Here is a 26,461-nt window from a genome sequence, read left to right as displayed (position 1 = left end):
GCGTTGGTGAGGCATTCGAGGCGGCAAGCGGGTACCCGCCCACACGGTGTCTGCTAACTCAAACCGCGTAGTCGACCGAATGCAGTGGAGGCGCGCGGATGTGCAGTTGGATAGTGCGCGAGTCCTCCTGAGAGCGCGCGCCGCCTACGTCGGGAGGGCCGCACCCGTTACCGGACGCCCATTGGCTCCTACCCGACCTCACGTGACTGCTACTGCTCGCCGCCACGCGAGAGACAGCGAGAGGCGCGCTCGCTCTCGCGCTCGTGCCGCTGTACTCTCCATCGGATACCCGCGCTCTCCGAGAGACACTGCAGTCAGCAGCACGATACAACGGCGTGAGTCGAGTGTGATACGGCATGCGGGTGTAACGTGCCCATCGCGTAGGTCGCTTCGCCTACCTTCTCCTTGTTGTTGCTACTCCGATCCTTACGGCAGCAGTGTCATCGTTGACCAGTTATAAAGAACAGTTGAACAAGTGCGCGAACTGGATGTGTGACCGAGTGCAGCACCTATGCCGATACTGATTGCGCTCCGAGCCAAGTAACTCCTCTAGGCAGTGCCTCGAAATGCCAAGTGTACAATGACAATCGTCTATTCGCGGAGATGGCGTAGGCAGTCACGTTAAAGTCCCCGTCGCAGCTTTCGCCCTACGCGCCGTTAGCACATAAAAATTGATGCGCGGCATTCACCGCATCGCGGAGGAGCCACTGGCCGTCGGCCTCAATCCCTATCACCACCACCAGCAGCATCAACAGCAGCTCCACCATCAGCAGCAGCAACAGTTTTACGGCTGCACGGCCGCGGGCGTTGATCAGCATCAGGTCCAACAACCGGCGAACATCGAGTCCGTGAAGACGACGAGGTCGCCGACACCGCCGGCCGTCCTGGCTACCGAAGCTGGCGGCGGCGCGTTCTGGCTGGCCGCGGTGGCGCCGCAACCGCCACCGATGGACCAGCCGCCGCCGCCCGCCGTTGTCGCCGAGACGGGCTTCATCAGCAGCCAACCCTCCATGGCAGAATTCATGATGGCTGCCGACGGCCCAGTTGTTCAACATTCGCCGGCTTCCGCTGCTGCTTCCGTTGGTCCCCTGAGTCCTGGCTCGCATCATCAGAGCTATCATGGAATGATGGATCCACACGCTGTGCAGGATGCCTCGGGTGTTAATGTGCCCGAGTATCCATGGATGAAGGAGAAGAAGACCACGAGGAAGAGCAGTCAGCAAGGTAATTTCTTTTAATTTCGTTTCCTCGTTAGTTCACAATGAGGGACACCATTTTTTAGGTCATTATCGCTTGCTTAACTAATCTTTACTTGCCGATAAGTAAAAAAGAATACTTACTTATCAACACTTCAACTTGTCCTAGTAATGAAGAGAAATCGTCAAATAATGGAGTGTGCTATTGGAAATACATCAGTTAAAATACCGTAGATCGTAGATCAAATGAATAGCACTAATACTCACTAAAAATTTATCGTCTATGAATATAACCACAAGAAATCGTTAAAGAATCTTGTAAAATACCGAAAGCTTCTTAAAAATGAAATGTAATGCAATAAATTATCCACAAGTATTCAAATATACGGAAAAATTTATTCAATAAAAATAAACAATGTTAGATAACCGAGTATAGGTCTGCAAAAAGTTCTTGCACTAAGGTACTGGCGGATTAGTCCAAACTTAGCGCAGCACAAAAAACCACTTCTACTTGGAAGGTATGTCCAAATGGATACAGTCCTGTCTCATTATAAAAAAGTCATTTTTAAATGATAGATTTTTCTATTATCATTTTTGAAATCATTGCACTCGGTAAAAACATTGAATGGAAGGGGAGGCAAATTGTCAACCAACCAAACAAAAAAATCAGCAAACAAAAGAAAAGTCTACTCGTAATCAGATAAATAAAATTTTCGCACACGCGTCCAATCACAAGATTAACCGCAGTGAATGAAAGCAATAGGTAGCAAATCGATATTATTGAGCCAATTGTTATCGAGTTGCCCGTCAGTTAAGGTTCTATTCCACGACAACTTCATTAGGCCCCTCTCTCTTCATCATTGTAGTCCTCCACAGGGTGGCCGCTTAAGCGCGTGCAGCCTAATGACAATTCTCATTCATTCGTTCACTCATTCGTTGTTTGCTGGTCCTTTTAAATGCATCTGCGAGCAAGAGATGGGGGATTTGCAAACACGCGGTGAGTTCATCAAAAGACTCGTGAAAACTTTGAGAAAAATCTGCCGTGCACATGTGTCTAGCTACCGTCGCCGTCGGATGAATTATTATCCTTTTACAGTATTTTCAGAAGGCTTCCGGCATTTTGGCGCTAATGACTTTTCTGCGGAATTGTTTGAAGGTTTGCCCCGTTCATACGAAAAGTAAAAGGGTTCCAACACGCGGTAAGGTATAATAGATTTCGGTGGTAAGCTCGAATGAGTTTGCCAATTCGACATGTGGAGACAGCTTGAGGGTTGCTAGAGAGAGCAAGAGAGAGGTTTATGGGCTTTCTGTGGGCGCTGTCGAAACTGTTTGTATCTATTAGCTTTTATAGCTGACATCTTGTAGTGTCATTAATTTCACAATGCTGACTTCATTTGAATTCACTCAATGATACAACTAAATTTTCCTGTTTTTACGTTATTATATGAAGCTTTATCAATGTGCTTATTTTTCATCATATCTATTATCTCCTTCAAGATTTTATATTCAAATTTTGTTTTCAATTTCCTCAATAACAAGAAAGCAATGAAACTATAGGAAACATAGATTGAAATAAGCATGAAACATTGAAAATGAGCTGTGAATTGATTAAACTCATTTAGAGAAGCTATCATCTATTGAAAACCATTGAAAACAATCGAAACATAGATATGAATGCCAGAAATTATAGAACAAGAGCCTCTCAATAATGATCCATAACGCAAGCGCACTTATATAGCCTTCAACCTAGTTTGAAGCTGACATAGCTTATAAATCGTCGTGCGGCCTCTCTATTCGGTGGATGGTTTGCTCGCATCGGCACTTCATAGACGTATTGGGGCGATCGTTTTCCGGCAACTTGTTGGCTATTGTCGAGGCATCGAGCTCCCATAAATCTGAAACGCGCGCGCGCTCGCCCGGGCCGGACTTCTCTCGCTCTCTCCGGGGGGAAGTTTATGGGGCACGAGGGTCGCGATTTAACGGCCCGCGAGTCCGTCGCACGCCGCGCCTAAGATTAAGCGTTTACATCGTGCAGAATCATCTGTAAATTGAGCGTCCGTTTGCCACAGCCATTATTCTCACATATATGTGCGCGTACGCTTGTCTCTTATCTCTCGCGAGCAAATCGCACCAGGGGCAGCAACTTGATTTGCGACTCTGTTCCTTTCCTTTCCTCTTTCGTTGCTTGCTTTTCTTCTCGCACGAATGGCAGAAGTGACGGCGATGTGTGGAGGTTACAGTTAATTGTTTGATTTGTGGACGTCAGCAAATTCATTCGACAAACGTACAGTGCGAAGATGAAATAACACGTTTTGATGTTAAATATTGATTCAACTGATTAATTTGACGTTTTAAAGAAGCATGCGATATTATGATTCGCTATAAATTTCAAATTTTAACGTCTTTGCTTCATAAAAAGATGGCGAAAAAATGTATGCATTTTAAATTAAATTACTGATTAAATCTCGATAAAACTACAACTTTGCGGCTTAATTCTCAGTCTAAGCTTGAGTCTAATTTCGAGATGTTAACCAACGCTGCGATGATCAGGGCTAATCGAGCGTTCATCAAACGATCAGTCTAGCCGATCAGGTCATTGTAAACTAAACGAAGTATCGGCATGTAACCCTCCTTTAATCAAACGAAACAAATCTTCATACAAATAGAGTGTCATCCCCTGCGGAGGTATCAAATACCGCTCAAGCACATCCCCAATATCGAGTCCCGAAGATCGCCCACGTCACGGCATCTAATCAAGCAGGCAGCCGTAGCGTTACTTCGCCCAACTGTTGACCTGCCAGCGCTACAAAAAAGGCTGCGTTTTTCCTTTGGCGCCTCGTGGTGTCTCATCAGTCACCGAGGCTCGAGCGGCAGAACAGCAGCCTCGGCACGCCGCCGATGTGTCAATTAATCCCCTGCGCGAGGTCCCAAGGGAGTGAAAGTCTCCTTTCTTGGGCCGACTTACCCTCGTTTCACGCGCCAGTGTTTGTGTGTGCGAGCCCTCACTTCGGAAAAGGCGTTGCAAGTTTCCTCGAGCAAAATTAATCTTAGCAGCATCGTAATGATACTTACGTATATTACATAACGGGGGACGGAATCTTCATTATACCACTTACCACGATTCACACGTTACCGTATGCCTGACTGTATGAGAACAGGCACCAGGATACGCTCCAAAGATAAGGCGTATTTTGTTGTCGAGTTTGAGATTTTATCAGTTGAGACATGGTGTGAAAATTTTGAGAAATGTTAGATTTATCGTCTTCGCTCTTTGACATCTGATGGACTTTGAATTATCAAATAACTATAGCAGTACATTTTGACAAGATTTCTTTTAGTCAATGCTATTGAAAGTGTAATTTTCGATTTATTACGACATTCAGTATCTTCAAACTTGATTGAAATACAGAATAAATAAACTACTTTGTGAATACACAAACTCGGTTTACTACAACAAATCGTTCGATCTTGATTTGACAAGTGCTATACGTAGCAAAGTATACCGAAATCGACTGATAAAAAAGGTCAGGTACCACCAAGAGCCTGGGGCAAAGACCGAGTTATCTTGTTCTTGGTTGGCTGGACCCAAATCCAGTGTCCGGCCGTCTAAATCATACTGGACAGCTCGATGCCCTTCACGGATCATATATAATACCCTTTTTACTTGCAGTAAAGTGCGCTCGTCAGCATAACAAGCACGATAAATAAATTTTTCACGAGGAAAGGACATTTTTCCAATTTCAATAGTAAACAACAATTGAAATTCTATAATCAAAACGAGAATTTTCTTAACATACCATTTCACATAATTGATTCGTTAAAAAACTTAATAAGCATGTTTCTTTCGCCATTTTTACCCAAAGTTATTGTCAGTGTATAGCTTAATAAATACATTTTTTTGAGACAATGAAAATCGCTGCATATTGCATGGCATTTTTCTAATTTGAATAACAGACGAACTTCGAAAATCTATTATTAAGATGAGAAATTTCCTTACACAATTATAAATATTAATTCATTAAAAAAGATAAAGCCATTATTAGTTATTATGCTACTTTTTTCACCTCGTCGTGTTAGCGTCTCGTCGAAGTTAACTCATTACACATCAGGAGAGAGCGATAACCATCGCGACGGAGAAGTTGGCCACAAAGCTCGTGAATAAAAGATGCATCTCATTGGCTTCTGTTTTCCGTTTGAAAATTCCATCTGGCGTGGAATAAAGCTCTCTTTCTCTCTTTCTCTCTCTCTCTCTCTCGCGCGCGGAGGGGGGAAGGAGGCATGTGCAATAAACACGACGAGGATAACAAATTGATAATGCGGAACAGGAAATCTGTGCGCCCGTTCACTCCGATCTACTAAAAAAAAGCAGAACTTTTTGTTCCTCTCCACGCTCGTTGTCGCGCCAAATGGGCCGCCATAAAACGCTCTCTCCCACAACCCACCACGCGATTTCCGACCTCGTGCTTGACGGGGGTTGGGTATATAGGGTATCTTACGGCTAAGAAACTGCGGTAACCAAAAAATAAAAAAGATGAACACACAGACAGGAGACAGGACTCCCCCTCGTCGTGCATTTAAAATAACAGAAGCTCTTAAAAAATCACTTCCGATGAAAATGAAACGAAATTCGCGATGTGGTAGTGAATTGTCGCGACGCGCGATATTAAGCATTCTTTTTTATTTTTGCTTCAGGTGTAGCACGGAAATGTGCGTGAGATACGTATTTTATTTGAAGGCCAATGTAACACTAAATACCTTATGATAAACTTGGAGGTCAAAGCCGCAAATGCCAAATTACGTAAACGCGAATATATGCTGTCAAAAAGATGCTCACGCACGCGGTATGAGATGATTGAAGCCTGGGCAGCGTCGCTTATCGTTTTTCTTTTTTTAATTTCGCTTTACCATATTCAGAATTATAAATTGCACGCTATATAAGGCGCAGGCGCACCAACTTCACTCGAAGGCTATATAACGCACTCGTTGAAACATATAGCAAACGATTAATAACACTCAGCGCTCGCTCTGAGAAAGGAAGCAAGAAAAAAAAGAAATTTTGACGAAACAAATTAAGAAAGTGGAATAGTTTCGAGAAAATAATTGTCTTGTTTCCTCCCCTTTTGTTTCGTACGATCGCGCCGCCGCCACTGCGATCATTAATCAAAATCTATCGGCAGCGGATCTTCGTCTGCATCGCTTTCTCTCCTGCCTCTCACTCACCTCGAAAAAGAGAGGATCGTCGACGATGCCAAGAACGTCGGCGGCGGCGGCACCGCGGCGTTAATAATAATTCTATGCAAATGTCCAAGCAGCCAGGCAAAACGACGAGCGGAAGCCATGACACGAGACAAAACGCCTGACGCCAAGCGCTTAAAAGTTAACCCATAAAAAACATAGATGAAGAAGTAGGTGTTAAAATCCACAGGGAAAACACAATATGCACGACGGGGGGGAGGGGGGTCCAGATTCAATGTTTAGCTAGCCACGAGACATTGCTGCTTTCTATTATTGCTTGGAAGGGTGCACTGTCACCATGTTCCTATTCCTCGTTACTTACACGACTCATGGATAACATTGAGCATTTTTCGCGAAATCTACCGTAAATAAACAGAATTAAACCGTAAAACAAAGTTTGATTAAATAAGCTGACGACTTTCCACTCACTCTCACTATTATCTCACACGCTGTGTTTTCTAATTCTTGAAACTCTCACACGCGCATAGGCATGCATTCATAAAAGCGACGACAGCATTGTCACTTAATGGGAAGGTGCGATCACCCGTCAATACTAATATTGAATCAACACGTTTTTCCAGCAAGTAAATTCATATCAGATGTTCTCCCATTCATCTCCGCGATTCATATCTTCCACTCAGAGCCAATTAAAACAAACAGACTTCACGCTTCTCGCACATTATTATCAGTTGGTCGTTTTTACGAGCTCTTGACATTTACCGCCGCCGCCGCCAAACGCTGCCACCGCCGCGCGAAAATGTATATAAAGTTCGGCTAAAGCGAGCACCGCCAACAGAGAATCTTTCAGCACTTGGCCTTAGCTAATTACCCCGCAGGCATTCCTAACCGACCCCTCGGCCGCGCGCAGTTTTGCTGGCGACCCTCGCGCGGTCCCTCAAAACTCTTCTCTAGACGAAAAGACCGCAGAGAGAGGCGACGCGCTGACGTCGAGTTTTCGCTAAGAGTTGAACTGTGAAATTTTATTTTTAATGGCTTGCCGAGGCCATACTTCTTAGACACTCTTTAATATTCCTGCTACGACTTGTCGTTACACATTCTCGTTATACACACATTTCGCTCGTAAAGTTTTTCATGTGGATTCCTTAATTGATGTATATTCAATAATCAAACTAAGAATTTTTGTGAACAAAACTCATTTCGAATAGCGATCAGATAAAGTTTCCCTCCAAAACAAAACTTCCATCACAAATTCAACCCTATATTCAAGTAGCTACTTTCAAAATTGTAAAGTTTTATTAACATCATAACTCGGCGATCGCGTCTTTCAAAAAAAAAGTCATTCGCTCTCGTCAAATCAATAAAAATCCATAAAAGTCGATCGTTCCAAGCAGAAGACCCCGGAAAATGCCCTCGAAATCGTTCCTCCTTCTCAAACCACCCAAGTGCAGCAGTAGCAGCTCTGGCAAATCAATTTTGAATATGCCCGAATTGAAAAGGCAGCTCACGTTCAGCAACTTTCATCAGCGCGTAGGTAAAAGGAAAAAGAAATCGCGCAGCGTGCACGCAGGCTGACGGCAGCTGTCAAAATTGTACCTTTCGACGTCGCTACATATGTATATATATATGTGTGTGTATGTGTGTACGCGTACAAAGGTGTATAACAAGCGTAAGGCGCGCACAGAGAGATTGAGCTAGCCGCCGCGCGCTTTTGATCGCGGCGTGACGAGGGACTTTGCATTGTGCGCGAGATTCGCGTTCGCGTGTGCCGCGCGAATTTTTCAAACTCTCGGGCTTTATTGCAGAAAGAGAAAGAGAGAAAGAAAGAGAACGAGGGGCAAAAGTTTTGCTGTTTTGCTGATGTATGGGCATAATTAATTCGACGAGTTTTGAAGTGCCGCTGCGTTGCGAAGATTGCGAACTAGAAATTTTTCGAGCGCTTTTGCCGGAAATTAAAACATTCTCTGGATTGCGTTGTTATGAATTTTGAATTACACTCCCATATTGTGACGCGAGGTCATTTTTTAAATTCATGTCGCCTACGATTTGCATGAAAATTGTTGTTAAATCTAGCAATAATATTATAAAAAGCCGTCAGTGGCAATGAACAGCCCTTCCCGTGCTTCGTATAAAGTGTTACATAGAAATCTTAAAAACATCAAGCTCGACGATGATGATTAAATGCTCATTAATAATACTCACGAGAGAAAGCCTTTGACTATAGCGCGCATCAGTCAAGAAGGTGAGCGCGCGGCTTTATTAAAATTTTCTCGAAGAAAAATATTGAAATCACGCCTATTTACACGGGTCCCGAGAAAGAAAGCCAAGCAAATCCGAGACGAGCTGCTGCTGCAGCTCACGGTCACGCCGCTACACTCCTGCTTCCCTTCAATTTTTCATTCTTTTTCTCGCAGCTCTCTCCCTCTTTTCTTCATTTCAAGGGAGATTTCGTTAATAAATGCTCGAGTTCCACTTCCATGTCTCTCTTTTTCTAACTTTCTCCTTCTCTTTAATTTCCTCTCTCTCTCTCTCTCTCTCTCTCTCTCTTGGTTGGCCGTTCGCTCGCGAGACGAAGAAAAAAAGACGCGGCGAGATTATACGCGGCCGCAGATGATTTATCAGGAGAGGAGGCCTGTGGGACTTACAAGTTCGCCGCGGAAGTGTAGCCGTGGAGAGAAATACGTTTCGTAGGTACAGCGTGGCGAAGCGATTACAACTTACAGAGAGTGCAATCACCGTGATATGCTACTCGCGCACGATCTTCCGCGCGAAGGCTTTCTATGTCGCTGCGAAAGATAAGCGTGCAAAAATACGCCAAGCTGCAGCTGCAGCAGCAGCGCCGTTAGGAAAAGAAATTGCCGCGAGAGATTTTGTAGGTTACCTAGTAATATCGAGTTTTCTCCTAGTTTTTTTTTACGACTCCCCACTACTGGCAGTTGCAATTGGTGCTGTAATATTACTTACACAAATTTTCGCGGCAATTTACAAAGGCCGTGCGAACTATCGCGTTTAATAACGGAGAAAGTTGCACATTGTTTAATACTATATCAATTAAAGAAAAAACTATTAGACGTATTTTTTTTAATAGAACGTTGGAAAAAATTTAAACGGTATTCAGAATTTTTCTCGAATAATTTTTAAATACCACAGGAGTCTTGGAATAATAATCACAAAAAAATTACGAATGACACGATTTTAAATAAAAATCTAACGAATCAATCAAACTGTCAAAAAACATCGCACTCGTTTGAAAAAATAAAAAAATTGAAAAAAGAAAATAGCAAATAAAAAGCGTTGACAGCTCTAAAGCCGAGATAATGCAATTATCGGTTCTCTCGCAAGCCCACAACAAAAATAAACTTTCTCTCTCTCTCTCTCGCCACCCACATCTGGCATTCTAAAAAGAGTAGCAGTCACCATAGCGACAACAAAAAATCAGAAGCCACACACACACCGAGTGAATATCGACTGGCATGTGATGCTACAGGCCGAATATTGAATGGTTTTGTGCCACCGCGTGTGCAGCAGCGGCACACACTTGGTGGCGATCGATCTTTTTGGGCGGGAGTTGCACATAGTATGCGCGCAGCTATCTATACACACACATACACGTGGCAAGGCGGTTAAGCGTGACTCGGCGAATCGTCCGAGTGCGAAGTTCGCGCGCTGACCGACGGCCGAGCGCCTTTCTGATTGATGATCGCCACTACCGGACTCCCTCCTCTCTTTCTCTCTCTTGCTCTCTCTGCTTTTTTTGGCTATACGCGTCGTCGTCGTAGTCTCGGAGGCGATGCTTTTATTCGTTTCGCCCGCTTGCTTGTTTTCGCCACCACCGCCACCCCTGAGTTTGCGCCACCGCCGCGGCGAAATTGTACTTTTATGGGATTCCAAGGCATCGCTGCTGAGAAGAATCTGATGAGCGCGGATTTGTTTTGTTTTGTTCGGAAGCGCATTTTTCGTTTTATGGATAAGTAAAACTTGAGTTGAATACTTCATAAACATTATTGATTCTATTCATTCTTTTCTCTTGATTTATTGTTTAGCGAGAATAAAAAATGTGTAAGCCTCGTAAAAAAAAAAAATTACATCCTGCATGTCACCACCCGTGGAAAGAAAAAAATGAAAATTCATCATCTTACGTTGTTAATAGATCTTTAGGATACCAGCGAACAAACAAGAATGCCGTACTAATTGTACTTGTGTAAATACTTTTAGAACAACTTGGAAAAACACCCATTATTCAAGTGACGCTTTAATTTGAACATGACAATAAAAATAACGAGTCACCTTTTTTTATCTCTTTACGTTACCTGTCTGACGGACAACTATTTAATATTAATGATCATCGAAATTCTTCAGCTGCGAGGAGGGGGTATAAAAAATTATGGAGACAGACTGTTAATGTAGGGACGTAAAGCGTGCAGTTAAGTTTTTATAAAATATTTCACAACATTGATAATTTACAAAAAAAAGCTCGTGAAAATTATATAGATTCGTTCTAATTTTTATCATGACATTGCCGTAAATTTTATATTGCTAATCGCGGACTTTTTCCCATTCCTTTTGCTATTACAAGTCAAGTGAGCAGCCGCTGCAGCTAAACTCTTTTTGCTTTCATTATCATCAGCAGTTTTGCAATTGTATTTTAGCTTTTATAACGGAAAATAGCTGTGAAAGTATGAAATAATTTTTTAGAAATGTTGAGAATAATAATATTCATGAAAAATTCAGTATTTCAAATCTTAATAAAGTCGCACACGGTATCATCGACCGCATGGAAATATAAACTCTTGCATGACTTGAAATTGTGATCTTATATTATTTTTTTTTAATTTTCGTATACTTTTATAGTGATTGTATTTTATTGATTAACATTGATCAAGCATTTTTAACAATTTTTTATGCTTGTAATGGTTAAAAATTATACGTGATAATTCATAAATTTGCATAAGGAATTGCACAAAATAATTTCAAAAATAACGCTTACTCTTCAAGAAGGGATGAATTTAATAACTCTAACCTTCAAAATGTATTTATTTATATGATTTCTCGCTTAATAAAATTTACGTTGTAATTAAAACTTATTCATTCTTGATGCATATAAAACTAAATAGCTACATGAAAATTTTACGATGCCAACTCCAAAATTTGTACGGGACTGTCACAGTAAATATTGTCCTGAGACGCTTTAATTTGTATAGACTCGTTTCTCTAATCTCTGGATTATGATACATCACCGTAATCTTTATCCTAATCATCTTTGTAAATTTTACAGGTAAATTTTTCTTCGTGTAGATAAAATTGAGTAAAAACCGAATTAAGTAAATGTACGTACTAAATGCAGAATTAATTTCCGGTACGAAACATTTTTGGTAATATTGATTGGCTGTGTTGAAAAGTTCAATAGTCGAGAAACGCGATTGGAATACGCTTGTGGTAGAAGGGCAAGAAATACAGATGTGTGTACAGAAAGCGATGAAAAGTGACGATGCAAAAAGGTACAGAAGCCCCTTATAGGTGTGCGTTTCGCTCGTCACTTCCACACCAATGTTTAAATCCCAAAGTTTCTCTATCTCTCTGTCGGTGAATTTTCATTTGATTTTATTGAGAAAAATAGTTCATTTCCAAATTAATCATTTATAAGCGTAAACGTCATGTAAAAAAAAGTGTGAAACGAAATGAAATCTGAGCGCGGAAAGGAAAAAATCCCCCGCGGACGATTTGCAGGGTTAGTGCTCGTCGAAGTATAACAAAGTGCTCGCGATTCCGGAACGCGTTATTTAACTCCTAATCGAGCAAGCCGCCAAAAGGCTTTGGGCGGTAGCGTTCGTTCGTTTCCTTTCATTCGAGTAGAGTAGGGGAGGGCGATATTTCTTTTCACGCGAGTCCCTCCGAAGAGTCTTTATCTAACAAGGAGCAAATCATTTCCCTATTATTTGCTCGCTATCGCAGCCTCTTTTCCTCTCTCTTATATTCCTTCGTTTTCACATTCACACAGCCATACTTTCTGGAGGCCATCCAAAAACCTTATCCATTGTCGTATTCTATGCTCGAGAGACGAGAGAACGGAGCCTTCTTTCCTCGCCATCTGATTTACAAGTATCATTTTCCACAGCGTTCTTCTCTGCGTCCTCAAATAACGAATCGCTGCGACCTCCGCCTCGCTTTTAAGACATTTTGAATTTTAAATCGGACACTTGGTTTTTTAGCTTAATTTTGACATTTGCCTCGTTTTACTTCGCCTCAGTTGTTATTGCTTGGCAACATTTAGAATGTCTAGAATGTCTCGTTGTTTCGGTGCTCAACAAATATGGAATTCGGTTTTTATTTATTTAACTGTATCGCGAATACAAAGTCTCCGACGGTAGAAAAGAAATAGCAATAGCAGTACTCGATATGGCGATAAATCGCCGCGTAGAACAGCAAAACAACACCTGCTCCTTAAGGGTTTTTCGGGCTGGAACTTGCCGGACCCTAATCAAGCTTCGGTTATATTCGCGGACACTCAGTTAGAGGACGAAAAGGGTTAGGTGGTCGCTTTAAACAATTATCACGGAGGGGTGAAGTGCGTCTCTCGGCAAGGGTGCTAAGTTATTGCCTTTCGAGCTTGCTTACGAAAGCTCTGCGGTGTACTCTCGGACCAAATCGCCGCCAACCGAGCACTTTAACACCGCTTATGATTGCACTTTGATTGTTTTATATTAAAATTTCAGATACCAAAAGATATAGCTGTCCTGTTTATCGCTTTCACGGTTCAATCTAAACGATTTAAACGCTCGAATAAACAACAATTCTACTGTTTACGTTTGCTCCTTACAACTCAAAAGCTAGATACATCCGTGACCGCATTCGGCTATTAAAATCTAATCAATCAACGTTAGATTTAATTAAACTACCAACAAGTAAATTGCACGAGTGTCGTGTGCTCGCAAAATAACAAAACATATAGGCGTTCGCTAAGCTTCTGGCGCGTTAATTCGAGCTGACATACTTGACAAGCTACAAACTTGACGAAGTCGCGTTCGTCGTCATTACCCCCCTTATTTTTCCGCTAATAACCATCATGAATCCGTGTATATGCAGAAGAAAGAAAGAGAGTCCATTGGAATTATTCGAAGTAAGAATTGCTTATGCGGCGTTGCGCTGGCCACTTAGGGATTCATAGCGCGCGAGCGAAGAAAAAGGCGGCTTGTTTTTGACAAAAGGGATATACACAGAGTCCGCTCGACGACACCCTCTCGGACCCGTGCGTGATACTAGGTGGTAGAGAGAGGGCTATACGTACGTAAGAATCGCTTGAATATAAAAGGAGCCTCGTAAATCTTGAGTTTCTCTGGCGGCGCGGGCTCTCCGCTACCGCGGGACGAGTGTCCTTTATGGCATTGTTAACAAGTAATGTATGCCTCGCCCTCGCGTTTAACATTCTTTAACATTATTATACACATGGCGCCCGTCTCGAGGGGTCACCCTCTCTTCTTCCACGCGCGTGTGCGGCAAGGAATAAGTGTGTGCATGCAGGCTGCTGCTTCTAAAACCGCCCTCTTTTTATTGCTCCGACCTCAGCGCTCTACCCCTTTCTCTTTCCGAATCTCATTTCTTTCCGACACCCCGTGTGTCTCGCAATTTCGTTCTATTCTTTCGTAATTATGAGAGAGACGCCCGCGAGAAAAGCCTGAATTATAACGCGCTCCTACATACCTGCTGTTGCAGCAGACGCCGATCTAATGAATAAATATAATTAAGCGCACCTGCGCGACCCGCTTTTATTTTATTCTATTTATTTCTGGCTTTTCGCGCCTTCGCCAACGCCACCTAGGATTTATCTGCGGTTTACGCGCCGGCTATTTCAGCCCCGCGAGATTTATAAAGGAAAGACTTTGGACACGTTTATATTGCAATCTTTCCTCTCGTAACATTGTCGATCGCACAAAAACATTGCGCTCTCACCCGTGGTCCGCATTTTATAATGTCATTTTCTAAATCAATTGATCAATTTTACCGTAGTATAACTTACCTACTTTGAAGAAATATTGACTGCAGCTCTGTGAATTTTTCTATGGAAAACATCTTTTTACCCAATAAATAAATACTAAGGTCGTTTGCTAATTGATAAAAGATCGAAGAATTAGATTGAGTAAACTGATATCAATCAAAGTCTAAGCTCCGGTGTCATCCGGTGATAGAATTGTTTCATCTAATTTGCTTTTCAAGCAGGCGTTAAACTTACAACTAAGGCCAATCCCATAGCAACTGGGATGATTAACAAAAGCAATTACTTTATGGAGAATTCGGTCAAGCCCGAGCGACTTTAATCGTAAAGTGCTCTCGTCTTTCTCTCGCATCAGAGACGTATATAACAAAATCAATCTCGTTCGAGAAGAGGGCGAATAACCTTCCTTTTTTCCCCGTACCCCTCACACCCTGTTCACGGAAAACTTCTTCTTTCGAGATTCCCAGCTTTTTTCGTCCCCCCTCTCCACCCCTTCTCCCTCGCCATTTAAGAAAAAGAAAAACGTGGAGAGAAAAGCAAGCGAAGAGGTGAAAACTAATTTCTTGATAATTTGCGTTTCGCGGGCGGCCTGAGAGCGACTCGCCGCGCGGGAAAGTTTCGGCCCCGAGACTTTTCTGTTCCCAAGAGCGCGAGCGTGTCGCTTCTGTATCAGACCGAGACTTACGAGTCATTCGCTCTTCGTTTTGTCGCGACTTTTCTCTTCAGCTTTTTTTTTGTCCGCTTCTTCTCGGTTCGCTCGAGACGGGCCGAGGCTGAATTTTTTTAATCTTTGCTTGAATCTTGAATGGCTGTGACTTTTGAAGTTTAAATTTGGAAAAAGCTCGTTACACTTCTTTTTGTAGAGCAGTAAAAATAGGGAAGTTTTAATCTCGAAAACGAATCTCATTGTTTGAAAAGAAAAACCGTTTTTCACAGTATAAGGTAATACAACGTTGATTTCCTGACGTGTGTGTCAATTTCTTTGTTTCCGCGTCACACTGATAAATTACAATTTAAGTACTAACTGGAAATCAGCTCATGGCCATTTGTTCCAGAGATTAAATTTTTATAAAACCCATGTATTAAATCGCCCGTCAGTGAGCAGTACTATCCATACTTTTCCGAGTCCGAAAATCTGTAAACAAGTAACTAACGTCACGCCATCAGCCAATCAAATCAATTCGCTGTCACATTAGAATCGACGCGCAATATGAAGAGAAAAGGAACGCAACCGTAAGCCTGAAGAAAGTTTGAGCGACGTCGACCTTCCAGTACGAAACGATAAGCCAAAATCGATCGTCGGCGTAAGCTATCAGCATATCGCTTGAAGTTCAACGTCCAGCTGGTTGCTTTCACGTTTCTTTTTTCTTTCTTTTTCAAACATTTTTCCTTGGGAAAAACGCACGTGCGTGCGCAAGGCATATATAGACCGAAATGGCGTAGGCCCCACCCCGATGATTACAGGTTGTACAAGCACACGAGAGACGTCGTGTGGCAACGCCTCCTCCCACGGCCAGCGCTCGTGGTGTACCCCATATCCAATTTTCTGTAGCAGGCATATAATCACAGGTTGCGTGCCTTGCCAACATGGCCGCGAGACTCGTTTTCTCTCTTTCTCTCTCTCCCTCCTTTCCGTTTTTGTTTCTCGCGTTGCGGATAGCCTCTAGCTCGTGCTACGTTCCTTCTTCGTTTTCTTGGACTCTTTATTCTCGAGGATAGAACACTTTACAACGATACCTCGGGGCGCAGGCTTTTAAAGAGATGGAAGTGGTGTGTTATTATAACCGGGATTGCGGTGTGCTGCTATGCGATGGAGGATATAAGCTCGGGCACTCTTTTAAAATGGTAATACTGCAGCTTCGAGAATACGGCCGGCAGGTGAAATATGATCGTAGCTGGATAAGAATGCGAGTGACTCACGTCACTTTCGATTATAATTACTTGCGACGTAAATAATTTTTTATACGTAAATCTCGCGCAGGCTTTGTTCTTACTGTATCCATATAGTTTCCAATGATGAATATATGTGGTTTTCGCCACTAGTTTATCCATCTCTTGCGTTGGACAACTACACTTTCTCAAAACTATTCACATGCTAAGTCACCAATTTCTTAAATTATTATTATACGGATATAAAGTGTGGCGAATAGCATCCACACACAAATACAATAAGATTATTGCCACGAAATCATTTGATCTGATTGCCATTGTACAAATGCCATTCGAGTGTCGCATACGGATCTCTATAAAAGCTTGTCGGGTAAATGTCAATCGCAATAATGGACAATAAAATGTATTTGAATTGATATATCGATCAAAATTATCTAAATATTACGGGGAAAAATTTGAGAAACCGATATGAGGTTATCTATGAAGAGCAACGAACAATCCTTCCGACAAGAAAATGATGAGCGAAGAAGAGAAATGTAGCTCAACCCGTAGAAATCCACTCTGGCGTTGTTTTGCCGGGCAAGTCCATAAATCTCCGATCGTTAGTTCAATTGGTCCTTTTAGCGGGGCAAAGCACATCGCTTCCTCTTGTCTCAGCGGCAGCGCACAGACCAGAGCAATACATATACACTCTCGGAGGCGTTAATTGATAACGAGCTTTCCAGCTCTCTCCCTCGAAAGCACTGCAAAGCTTATAAGGCTATGTTTTGTTCCCATCGTCCCGCATAAATCCGTAATAAGCCAAGTCTTCCCATTGCGACGCGTTTTAGGTTGTACAGCATTGTACGCCATCAACCGCTAATTATCCTAGTAGTACTACGACTAGTAGTTGGGAGTCTAGAGTGCGAGGGCTATTGTTTTCTGAGAGCGAGAACCTGCTTGACGTTCCCACCTTGCACGCGACCCGCGAGCGCTGGCTTTATATTGAACCGCCGCCGCGACGACTTGGAATCATTAAAGTGATCGAGTGTAGCTTGAGAAACTTAGCTTATAAGTTATATCTGTGCACAATGAATTCTCCGAATTGTGGGAGTTATAGCACAGCGTGTGCGTCGTATCAAAACTATGACGTCGTTATGCAACTTGTCACGCTCGATACTCAACTTGAGCATTCTGGTGGTACGAAATATTTACGCGCGACATGTGGAAATTGAAAGATCGGTTGGTTTTTTGACGCTGCGCACTGCGCTCGTAACCGTGGAAATTCCAGAAACTCACTGATTGAAACTTCATTGAATTGGCAATTTCAATGTTAACAATTATGCGACAGACTTTGACAAAGAGCTAACTAACAAGATGAACACGTGCGCGTTTAATGATTGATGAGTGATGCTTCAAAGGCATTGATTAAAAGCTAATCTATGACTTCAACACAAGAGTATACATCGGAATTTGAAACGGACGGCGTTTAATTCTTCATGCATCAAATGTCACGGACACACCGAATGAAATCACTCAGTGTTACCACACGTCAAAAATACGTTTGCAAACAATGTACAATAGCATAGCTGCTGGTTGGAAAAATCTGGACCCTCATGCTCTTTAGTCGTAATCTTAAACTAGATGACACGGTCAGCCGACTCGTACAATGGGCGCACGAGTTTCGAATCATGCCCTTTTCATTGCTCGCACAATTCATCACGCGAAGACCGTCATCCGTATGAATTAAAAACTACCGGATGCGCGATCGAGGAAAAGAAATTTAAAAAAAAACCATCCGCCTCAAGTACACGCGAAGCATGAAAATCGTCGTCGCTCGGTGATCATCGCTGCTTGGCCTTTGCCTTTCTCTTTTCCTCGGCGTCGTTTGTTGCGCCGAACTGTTCTCTCATCATTTTTCACGTAAACGTTTGGTCAAGAAGGTCGCTCCACAATGCATTGTGCTGAAATTCTCTTCGCCGCGGGGAAACAAAAGACAAATTATGCCGCGGTGACCCCACGATGCCACCTGCCCCTCAGGCGCCGAGCAAAGAGCCGCGCGGCTACACTACTTTGTCGGCTGCGAGAGTGCAAAGTCGCGCGCCGACCTGCTGCTGCTGCTCTACATTTTTTTCATTCACGTGGCATCGGCTCGCATTTTTCTTCCCTTCAGAACAACGAATTGTAATTACAGGGTTTGTTGACTTTTGACGTTTAGTTTTCTTAGACCGTTACTTTTTCTCTAATTGTGCCGATTTCCATCGCCTGACTGTATATTTTTTTAAAAGAGACCGAGAATCGTCTTGATTTCACTGTAATATTAATATTGTGTGCGACGTATATGTGAAATTATATAGCAGGATAGACAAGTTTCCTGAAAAATTGCTCATTTTTTAAATTAATCTATATGCATGTTACAAGTAACTTGCAGGTGTATGTTTATCGCATCAAGTCATGTTTCACTCGTTAATTCAAGTCGATGAATATGTATTTCGTCACTAATTGTATTATTATGCAATCATTCGTTATAAATGGAAGCATTCATTTATATCCACTCTGCCACTTGATAAGCATCCTAACGATTAAAATTAAACTCGTAGAGTCGCGTGTAAAGAATTCAAGTGAAGCTCGCAAATTACCTGAAAATTAATACCTTGTGATCAAATAAATTGGTACTTATTTTTGGATACACAGCCGACGGAATCCTCATATGACTTATATAAACGTAATAAAACGAACCTCAACAATAATATCAAATTCTCATTTTGCTCTTTCCTCTTTTCGCAATTGTTTCAGCAAGCATTTCGTACGGGAACAGAAATTTTTCCAATGAATAGAAACGGTGGGTTGCACATTTGAAAACGTGAACTTTTTTTTATTACTCCTGTGCAATTTCATATCAATTACAAACTTTTTGTGCGTTGTTTTATAAAGTCGCTCATAATGAAATTTCTAAACGTCTAGTTAAGAAATCACATGTGGTATGCACAGAAAGTAGTTCTATTTTTATTATAGTTATAACAATCTTCATGTATGATACTATCTTTTCAAAGTTATGAGAAATCATCGAACAAACGAGACAAGCAGGAAAACCAACCCGAGCTTTCGCATTGTCTGACAAATGTTCTAGCAAAAACATCGACATCAAGCCATTCACGCAACGTAAACACTGAGCGACGGTGCACTGAGAAAACAGCAACACAGCGACGGCCGACGGCAGCAACGCGTCACGCTGTCGATGATTGAAGCTCGGACTCTTGATCGCGCGCAAGCTCGAAATATACACGTATACTTCGACTCGTCCGTCAAAAGCCACGTCGCGCGCGTATTGTCGTGACGCACTCGCTACCAGGGCGACTGCTAAAAATAAAACGCGCGACAGAGAAATGTATTTTCAGTGAAGCGCTGCGACGAAAAAAAAGCGAAGCGAAGAAGGAGGTTTTAATACGTAGGGATCGTGGAGCGCTGGCGAGCGTGCAAAAGGGGTTGACTTTGACTTGGCGCCAGTGTCTTTTGCCCGCGTAATTACCAAGAGAGCGAGCGAAGCTCGTTTTGATAAAAAAGATGGATGTCTCCGAGTGAGACTCTGACTGACAGCTGCTCTCTTTTTTGCGCGATTTCCGAGCTGAGAGGACGGCCTGCGACGTCTACGGCGAGCAAGAGGACGACGGGGCTTTGAAATATCGTTTTTAAAATCTTCAGCCGAGAGTGGCGCGCGAGCGATCTTTGAGCTTGCTGCTTAGCGCGTGTACGATAATATTTTCTTTAGTCTTCTCTTGTTCGACAGTTCTGTGATACAGCGGCAAGGCAAATATTCTTGCAAGAAATACTCGTATGAGTTCCTGTCAAAACGGCGCTTCGTTATTATTCGCTTTCGAGATCGAAAAAGCGAAATTACTTAAAACATGGAACTAATCGAAATTTTCTACGTTTAATCCTCAACTCAGGATTTAATGAATTTAAGCGTAAATTTGTAAAAACTCAAGATAACTTGCTCGACCAGTGCACTATTCAGAGTCAAGTTCAATTCAAGAGACAATTTTGAGTCCTAGAAACACTCGCTGCTCATAATAAAAATTAAGCTCGGAAAAAGTTCCCCTCAATTTCATTCAAGGATAACGACAATTGCTCGAACGCAATCGCGTCGAATCGAAAATTTTAAGCTAAGAAACAAGTGGCGCAAGAAACAAATAATATGTGGCTCTATACGCAACGATAATCGTGGCAAGAATTTACCAGCAGCAGGCTATCTTTACGACTCTCTCACCTCGCGCACACGTTCCCGTCACTCTTCACTCGTATGTCCGACAATCCGTCATCGCACGGCCTCAACTGTATTTACGCGTTGATATTTTCGTCAGTCCAACTTAAGTCTCTCTCTCTCTGCCTCGTGTATATAGCTCTCTGTTGTTTGAATTTCCAAGCTGTGTTTGTTTCGTACTTTTTCGCGAGAGCGCTTAATTTATCTGCTCTAAGGATTAAGCCTCATAAGTCTCACATACGAAAATATAATCGTCTATTAACGAGGTAATTCGAGGAACAACCAAGCGAACAGAAAAGCAGCTTAATGCTTGGTAAACCTTCAACAAGAGGTATCCGTGACAAAAACCTGTCGATCACACTCGCGAAAGCAAAAAAAACACCTCCGCGTCAATCGATATCCTAATCCAAGAGTAGCATCCTCGCCGCAAGAAGAGACCCGGTTGACGACAGGTTCGTTCGCCCAGGAAGAAAAAAATATCCGTGAAAAAAAAAAAAAAAAAAAAAAAAAAGACGCCAGCAGCCAACTGACTTGCTCTCCTTTCTACTTACATCCGGAGAGAGAGCAAAACTTGCGATAGGCGTGGATACTTGATTGACAGCTCTTCTCGTCCTTCCCTTTTTTCCTCTTTCTCTCTCTCCCTCTCTTACATCCCCGCCATCGGAACTTTGCATCGCCGTGGAAACTGAATTTAACCCTCGTATATATAAAGTAGAAGGGAGAGAGAGAAAGAGAGATTCCGAGGATAACTGTTACGGGCTTAGCCGCTGAATGTATAAGTAATCGATATAAACATATTTCAGCCGCGCGCAAGCGTAAGCCGCTTTCTAAATTGCACCGACGCTTATTTTTTTCCTCCTCCTTTGCTTAGGGCGAGCTTTAAAGAGGTACTTCAAAGCTTTCAAGCGTTATTAAAACACTCTGAGAACGAGCACGAAAAACAAGATCGATGTCTTGTCGATTCGACAAAATTAATCACTATACGTATTCTTCGTGATGGGCGTTGTAAACTTTGTCTTCCCCCTCCCCGTCTCCCACGAGGGAAATATACTATGACGAGAACTTGGTTGTTGAGGCTCTTGTTATCGCTTTTGTCAAGTTTCTCGGTTACCGATAACAATTAGGCGAGCGAGCGCGCGAGGTCGCATCGACAGCAGTGACGATAGGCAGAAACTTAGCCAGCGCTAACTTTCCAGCTAGAGGCGTTAAGTATCCGTAGAATGCGCCCTTGTATACAGCACCGCTTACCGTCGCGCTGGCGGAATGGATTGGAAAAATCCTTGGGATCGATGCACTTTCGTTTTCCTTCGATTGTCGAGCAGCGAACAGAAAAAGTCCACTAACGTCCTAGTAAAGTCTAGGCAGAGAAATGCGCGAGAATGGACTTTTACTCCGATTATTCTTTGACACAATATAGTATATATGTATCTCAACTTTCGGGATTGAAGAAGGCTTGCCTTTAGGCGTGATTCTTAGGACAGTCATTAATCACAACGGGCTATCAGCCGTTGTCAAACCGAAAGCGCGTTCGGAAAAAAACACGCGCAAACACGCGCATAGGTACATAACAGTTGTAAACTGCCTAAAAAAAAACGCAAGAGAGCTAATGTTGAAAATTGTGCTTTGCAGAGAATGGCCTGCCAAGGAGGTTAAGGACGGCTTACACCAACACTCAATTATTGGAGCTGGAGAAAGAGTTTCACTTCAACAAGTATTTATGCAGACCCAGGAGAATCGAGATCGCGGCGTCTCTCGATCTCACTGAAAGACAGGTGAGTATGAAAAAGAAATTTTGTATACCGCGATACCAGTCCACCCAGAAAAGTTCTGCTTGAGGTGCACCGCACCGAGTAACAGATCTATCCATAAAATTGCGTGTGATCTGCTTGGTATTTCAGGTGAAGGTGTGGTTTCAAAATCGTCGCATGAAGCACAAGCGTCAAACGTTAAGCAAAGAGGACGGTGACGACAAAGACGGCTCACCCGATGACATGGACGGCAGCAGCAAGCCAAAAGGCAAACATCTGCTGGACGAGGACGAGAAGAAGAGCTGCCACAACTGTGATATCTCGAGCGTGGCCGACGTGGGCAGCACGCACGACGTGTCCGAGCTTCGCGACGGCAGCGCCAGCAACAATAACACGCCGAGCGCGACCAACAACAACAGCACAGGCTTCAATGCGAACAGTAACGGAGCAAGCAGCGTCGGAAGCACGAACAGCGTGTCGAGCACGTTCGACAAGATGATAGTGGACGAGGACTCGCGATCGCGCGACGGCAGCGACGTGACGTCGCCAACGGGGAAGAAACTCGACGTGCGCGTGAAGCTCGAAGCCGAGCACAAGAGTCCCAACAACTCCGGCAAGTCCGCGCAGATCAGTATCAGCAAGAAGTCACCGTCGTCCGCCAATGTCAAGGACATTTGCTCCGTGAGCAGCAACGGAGTTCTACTGGCCCTGCCCGACTCCACGGTGGCGACGCCGACATTGCCGAGCCAGCAAGGCTCGTCTGCGAGAAGTCTGACGCCGTCGTCGACACCAGGCACTCCCGTGCAGCTGCAAGGCAGTCCGCTGAGCGTTCAACAGCACGGAGTTTACACGCAGCGACCGAGAAGCTCGCCGTCGTCGGGCGCCGCGATTTCACCTCACACCCGGAATCCGCATTACCAGCAGCAGCAGCAGCAGCAGCAGCAGCAGCAGCAGCAGCAGCAGTATCAGACGACGGCGGATTACAGGAACGGTATTGGCAGAGCGCAAACGATTGCCAATCACCAGCAGAATGCCTACTGCCCGAGGGACGCAGCGGCGGCTTATCACCAACAGAGGATCAGCTATCCCGGCGAGATGCAGTACTCGACGAGGCAGAATCAGACGATGAGCAGAGTCAATCATCAGACCAGAGCGACGAGGTCTATGTACAATCATCAGACGATGCAGCAGTATCACCAGCAGCACAGCCAGTACCCCAACACTGCGGACTACAATGGCTATCCTCAGGCGGCGACGTACCACGCGTCCTACCACGCAAGGTGAGTACAATCGCGCGGTCCGGCTGCTACGACTACGAAATAACATCCGAACGTACAATTTATGTGTTTCTCGTCGAACAGAAGCATGCCAAGCGCGAATGCTGCGGGGTACGGAACGCCTGCCCAGTCGTACGCGACGGCGGAGCAGCACAGCGCCAGCGGCGACGGCTACATGTCGGCCAGCGTCAATTACGGCTACCCGTCGAGCGCCCTCCCCGGTGGCTCTTATCGGCCGCCGACAGCCAGCGACGCAGCAGCGCATGTCAGCCCTCAGAGCAACCAGCAGCCGGGACCGCCGCAACCACAACAGCAGCACTACTATGCGGAGATGCAGCCGCAGACGGACCAATCTTACGCGACGATGGACTATCAGCAACAGCAGCGAGTCGCCAGCAAGTGTGGGCAGCCTGCAGCAGCAGCTTATTACGAGCAACATCACGGTGGAGAAGCATCCAGCATACCGGCGAGTTACGCTTCGTCGCCCGACCCGTTCCCCGCGACTGCCGCCGGGCTCGTTCAGGGCCAGCAAGCCGGCGCTAGTGCCCCCGACGCTTACGTCAATTTCGCCGGCTATTATCAGCAAGAGCCGCACCAGCAACAGCCGCAAGCGCAGACTGACAACAGCAACAGCTCGTCGGACTTCAATTTCTTGAGTAATCTGGCGAACGACTTCGCCCCGGAGTATTACCAACTGAGCTGAGTGCAGGAATCCCACGACGCTGCCACGTCGTCGGTTAACAATAATTGCCAACAGCAGCAACAGCTCGACTGGAGCGACGAGCAGTACCTGCTGAATGAACTCTACTGACCTGGTGACGTTCTGTGATCCACCGTTCGAGTGACTGTGCAACAGTAGTGACGGGAGCAATTTTCTTTTCCGTTGTTTTCTCATGCGATAATAATTGCCGGAAGGTTGTTCTAACGATTGTCGCTTAAGACCGATCGACTGTGCAATTTGCCGATCATTACCCATGCTAGAAACCTTTTTACTGACCTCGACAGAATGACACGAGCTGCAGTCATTAAGACTTGGAGTTTATACATAAATCTATAAAATATAGGACCTCTTTTCCATGTATCATATATAGGGAGAGTGCAAATGGCCTTTTTTCGTTTGTTTCGTCGAATGTGTGACACATGACATGTAGATATAATGTTTGTGCTTTTGAAAAAATGCACATCCTGTTGTCCATATTCGTGCGTGCGCATGTATATGAGCGAGAGAGAGAGAGAGAGGGATATGTTTACTATTCCATCACGGCAATATTCGTAATTCTAGTGCCTGTTGTATAAATAAAACAAATACGACGAGTGTATAGTTGTTGCTATAGATAACCGAGCGGTTGTTTATCTTCTTTTATTCTCTTTGTATATAATTGACAAATTTATTTTTCATTACTTTTTTATACAGCACCGTCATTTATTTAAATCTTTTATTTTTTAGATTTCACTTTATATTCTATTTTACAGTTGTTAAGGCTGAACACAGATGTTTATGTAATTCGCTGCAATTGTGTATATGTGAAAATTCGGTAACAGATGTACTATACAGAAAAAACTGAGCGTGTGATCGTCGAAAAACTGCGTGCTGACTTTAAGCACACAAATAAATTGAAGAAAAATCCTTTAGTAGTTAAACAAAAAATGCCCGTCTTGAGCCGTCTCTTTTGTATATTGACTATCTACGCCTAGCTGTTGTTGTTTATACACGTAATAATACGTACGAAGAAAACAGAAAAAAAATCTCTTGTAAATAGTATCAAAGTATCGACACGTAGACGATAAGTGAGAAATAGGACACTCTTGAATAAAAAAATACGTAAAAGTGCGTTTTTGTAGGTGAATCTATTATTAAGGTATCGTCGATTGTACACACACATACAGACCCATATAAACACTATACAATAATTATCACATAGCAAAAAAATATTCGCGAGGAAGAAAAAATCGCATTCCACCTTTTTCGCACCTACTTATACGTTAAAAGGTCTAAAAAAATCAAAATCGAGGATTAACGAAAATAGCCGTCTGTTTTGTTTTCTTCATCTTCTCTTTTTTTTGCACTAATTTCAGTGACTCGAAGAGCGGGTACGATCTATAAATCAATACATAGATTACATTTAGATAGTCTCCAAATATGTTGTATTGACGAATTTTGACTTACCTTTTCAGACGAAAGGTAATGAAATCAATTAAAATGCAGTAAAAAAATTAAATATTTAACCATTGTATAATTATTTAATCGACGCCAGAACACTTATATATATATCTCTCTCTATTTTATTTATAAATGCTCATACATCCGCCAACGTCGTTATAATTTTAGGTGGCGCAGATCAAAGGATTTGCCTAAATTACGTTGCATTCATTTCTGTCTTTCTTAATTTTGAGCTTTCAGAAGGAACCAACCGCAATACACATAAAGCTAGTCGAAAATCAATGGTCATTGCTAGTTTGAAAAGGTCAACGTAATATATTGGCACTATAGAGAAGCGTATGAGAAAAGTATCCAAGCGTCAAAAAGCGACATGGTGTTCGTCGGCAATGTTGTTGCTTGCAGGCGCTTTAGTACGTAGGTATGGAAGAGACGTGTGCATCGCACAGGCGCGCGCAAAAGAGTGAGAGAAAGACAAAACAGAAAGCTGGCGGGCAGGCGCACAGAGGGAAACCACTATAACGCTCGGCGACGGGCTGCTGAAGAGTTCGGTGACAATGATGGATGAGTGCGTGCTACGCGCGCGTATACGCGCGCGAGAGAGAGAGAGAGGCAGCGTGTGTGCGACGAGGCGGCCTATATCGCCGAGCGCATCTGCGCTCCCCTCCTTTCTCTCGGCTAATTTCGACGCTATTAACTTTTTTCTCTCTCTCTCTCTCTCTCTCTCTCTCTCTCCCGCCCTGCGCGCGCGCTCGCTCGGTAACGGATT

At 43.5% G+C, this 26,461-nt stretch overlaps 1 protein-coding gene across 1 annotated transcript; it reads left to right on the top strand.

Annotated features, from left to right (window-relative positions):
* Positions 1 to 123: 123 nt before the first annotated feature.
* On the top strand, positions 124 to 25,723 carry LOC131664831 (homeotic protein proboscipedia). Its single transcript, XM_058936239.1, has 4 exons — positions 124 to 1,224; positions 22,139 to 22,281; positions 22,408 to 23,537; positions 23,619 to 25,723. Exons 1-4 carry the CDS (start codon positions 675 to 677, stop codon positions 24,235 to 24,237), a joined length of 2,442 nt encoding a protein of 813 aa, XP_058792222.1. The 5' UTR covers positions 124 to 674; the 3' UTR covers positions 24,238 to 25,723.
* Positions 25,724 to 26,461: the final 738 nt, after the last annotated feature.

The sequence above is a fragment of the Phymastichus coffea genome, unplaced genomic scaffold, assembly GCF_024137745.1.
Source record: "Phymastichus coffea isolate CEN01 unplaced genomic scaffold, Cenicafe_Pcof_1.1 PCOF00046, whole genome shotgun sequence".
Classification (NCBI taxonomy): Eukaryota; Metazoa; Arthropoda; class Insecta; order Hymenoptera; family Eulophidae; genus Phymastichus; species Phymastichus coffea.
This window is presented reverse-complemented; position numbering and strand designations above follow the sequence as displayed.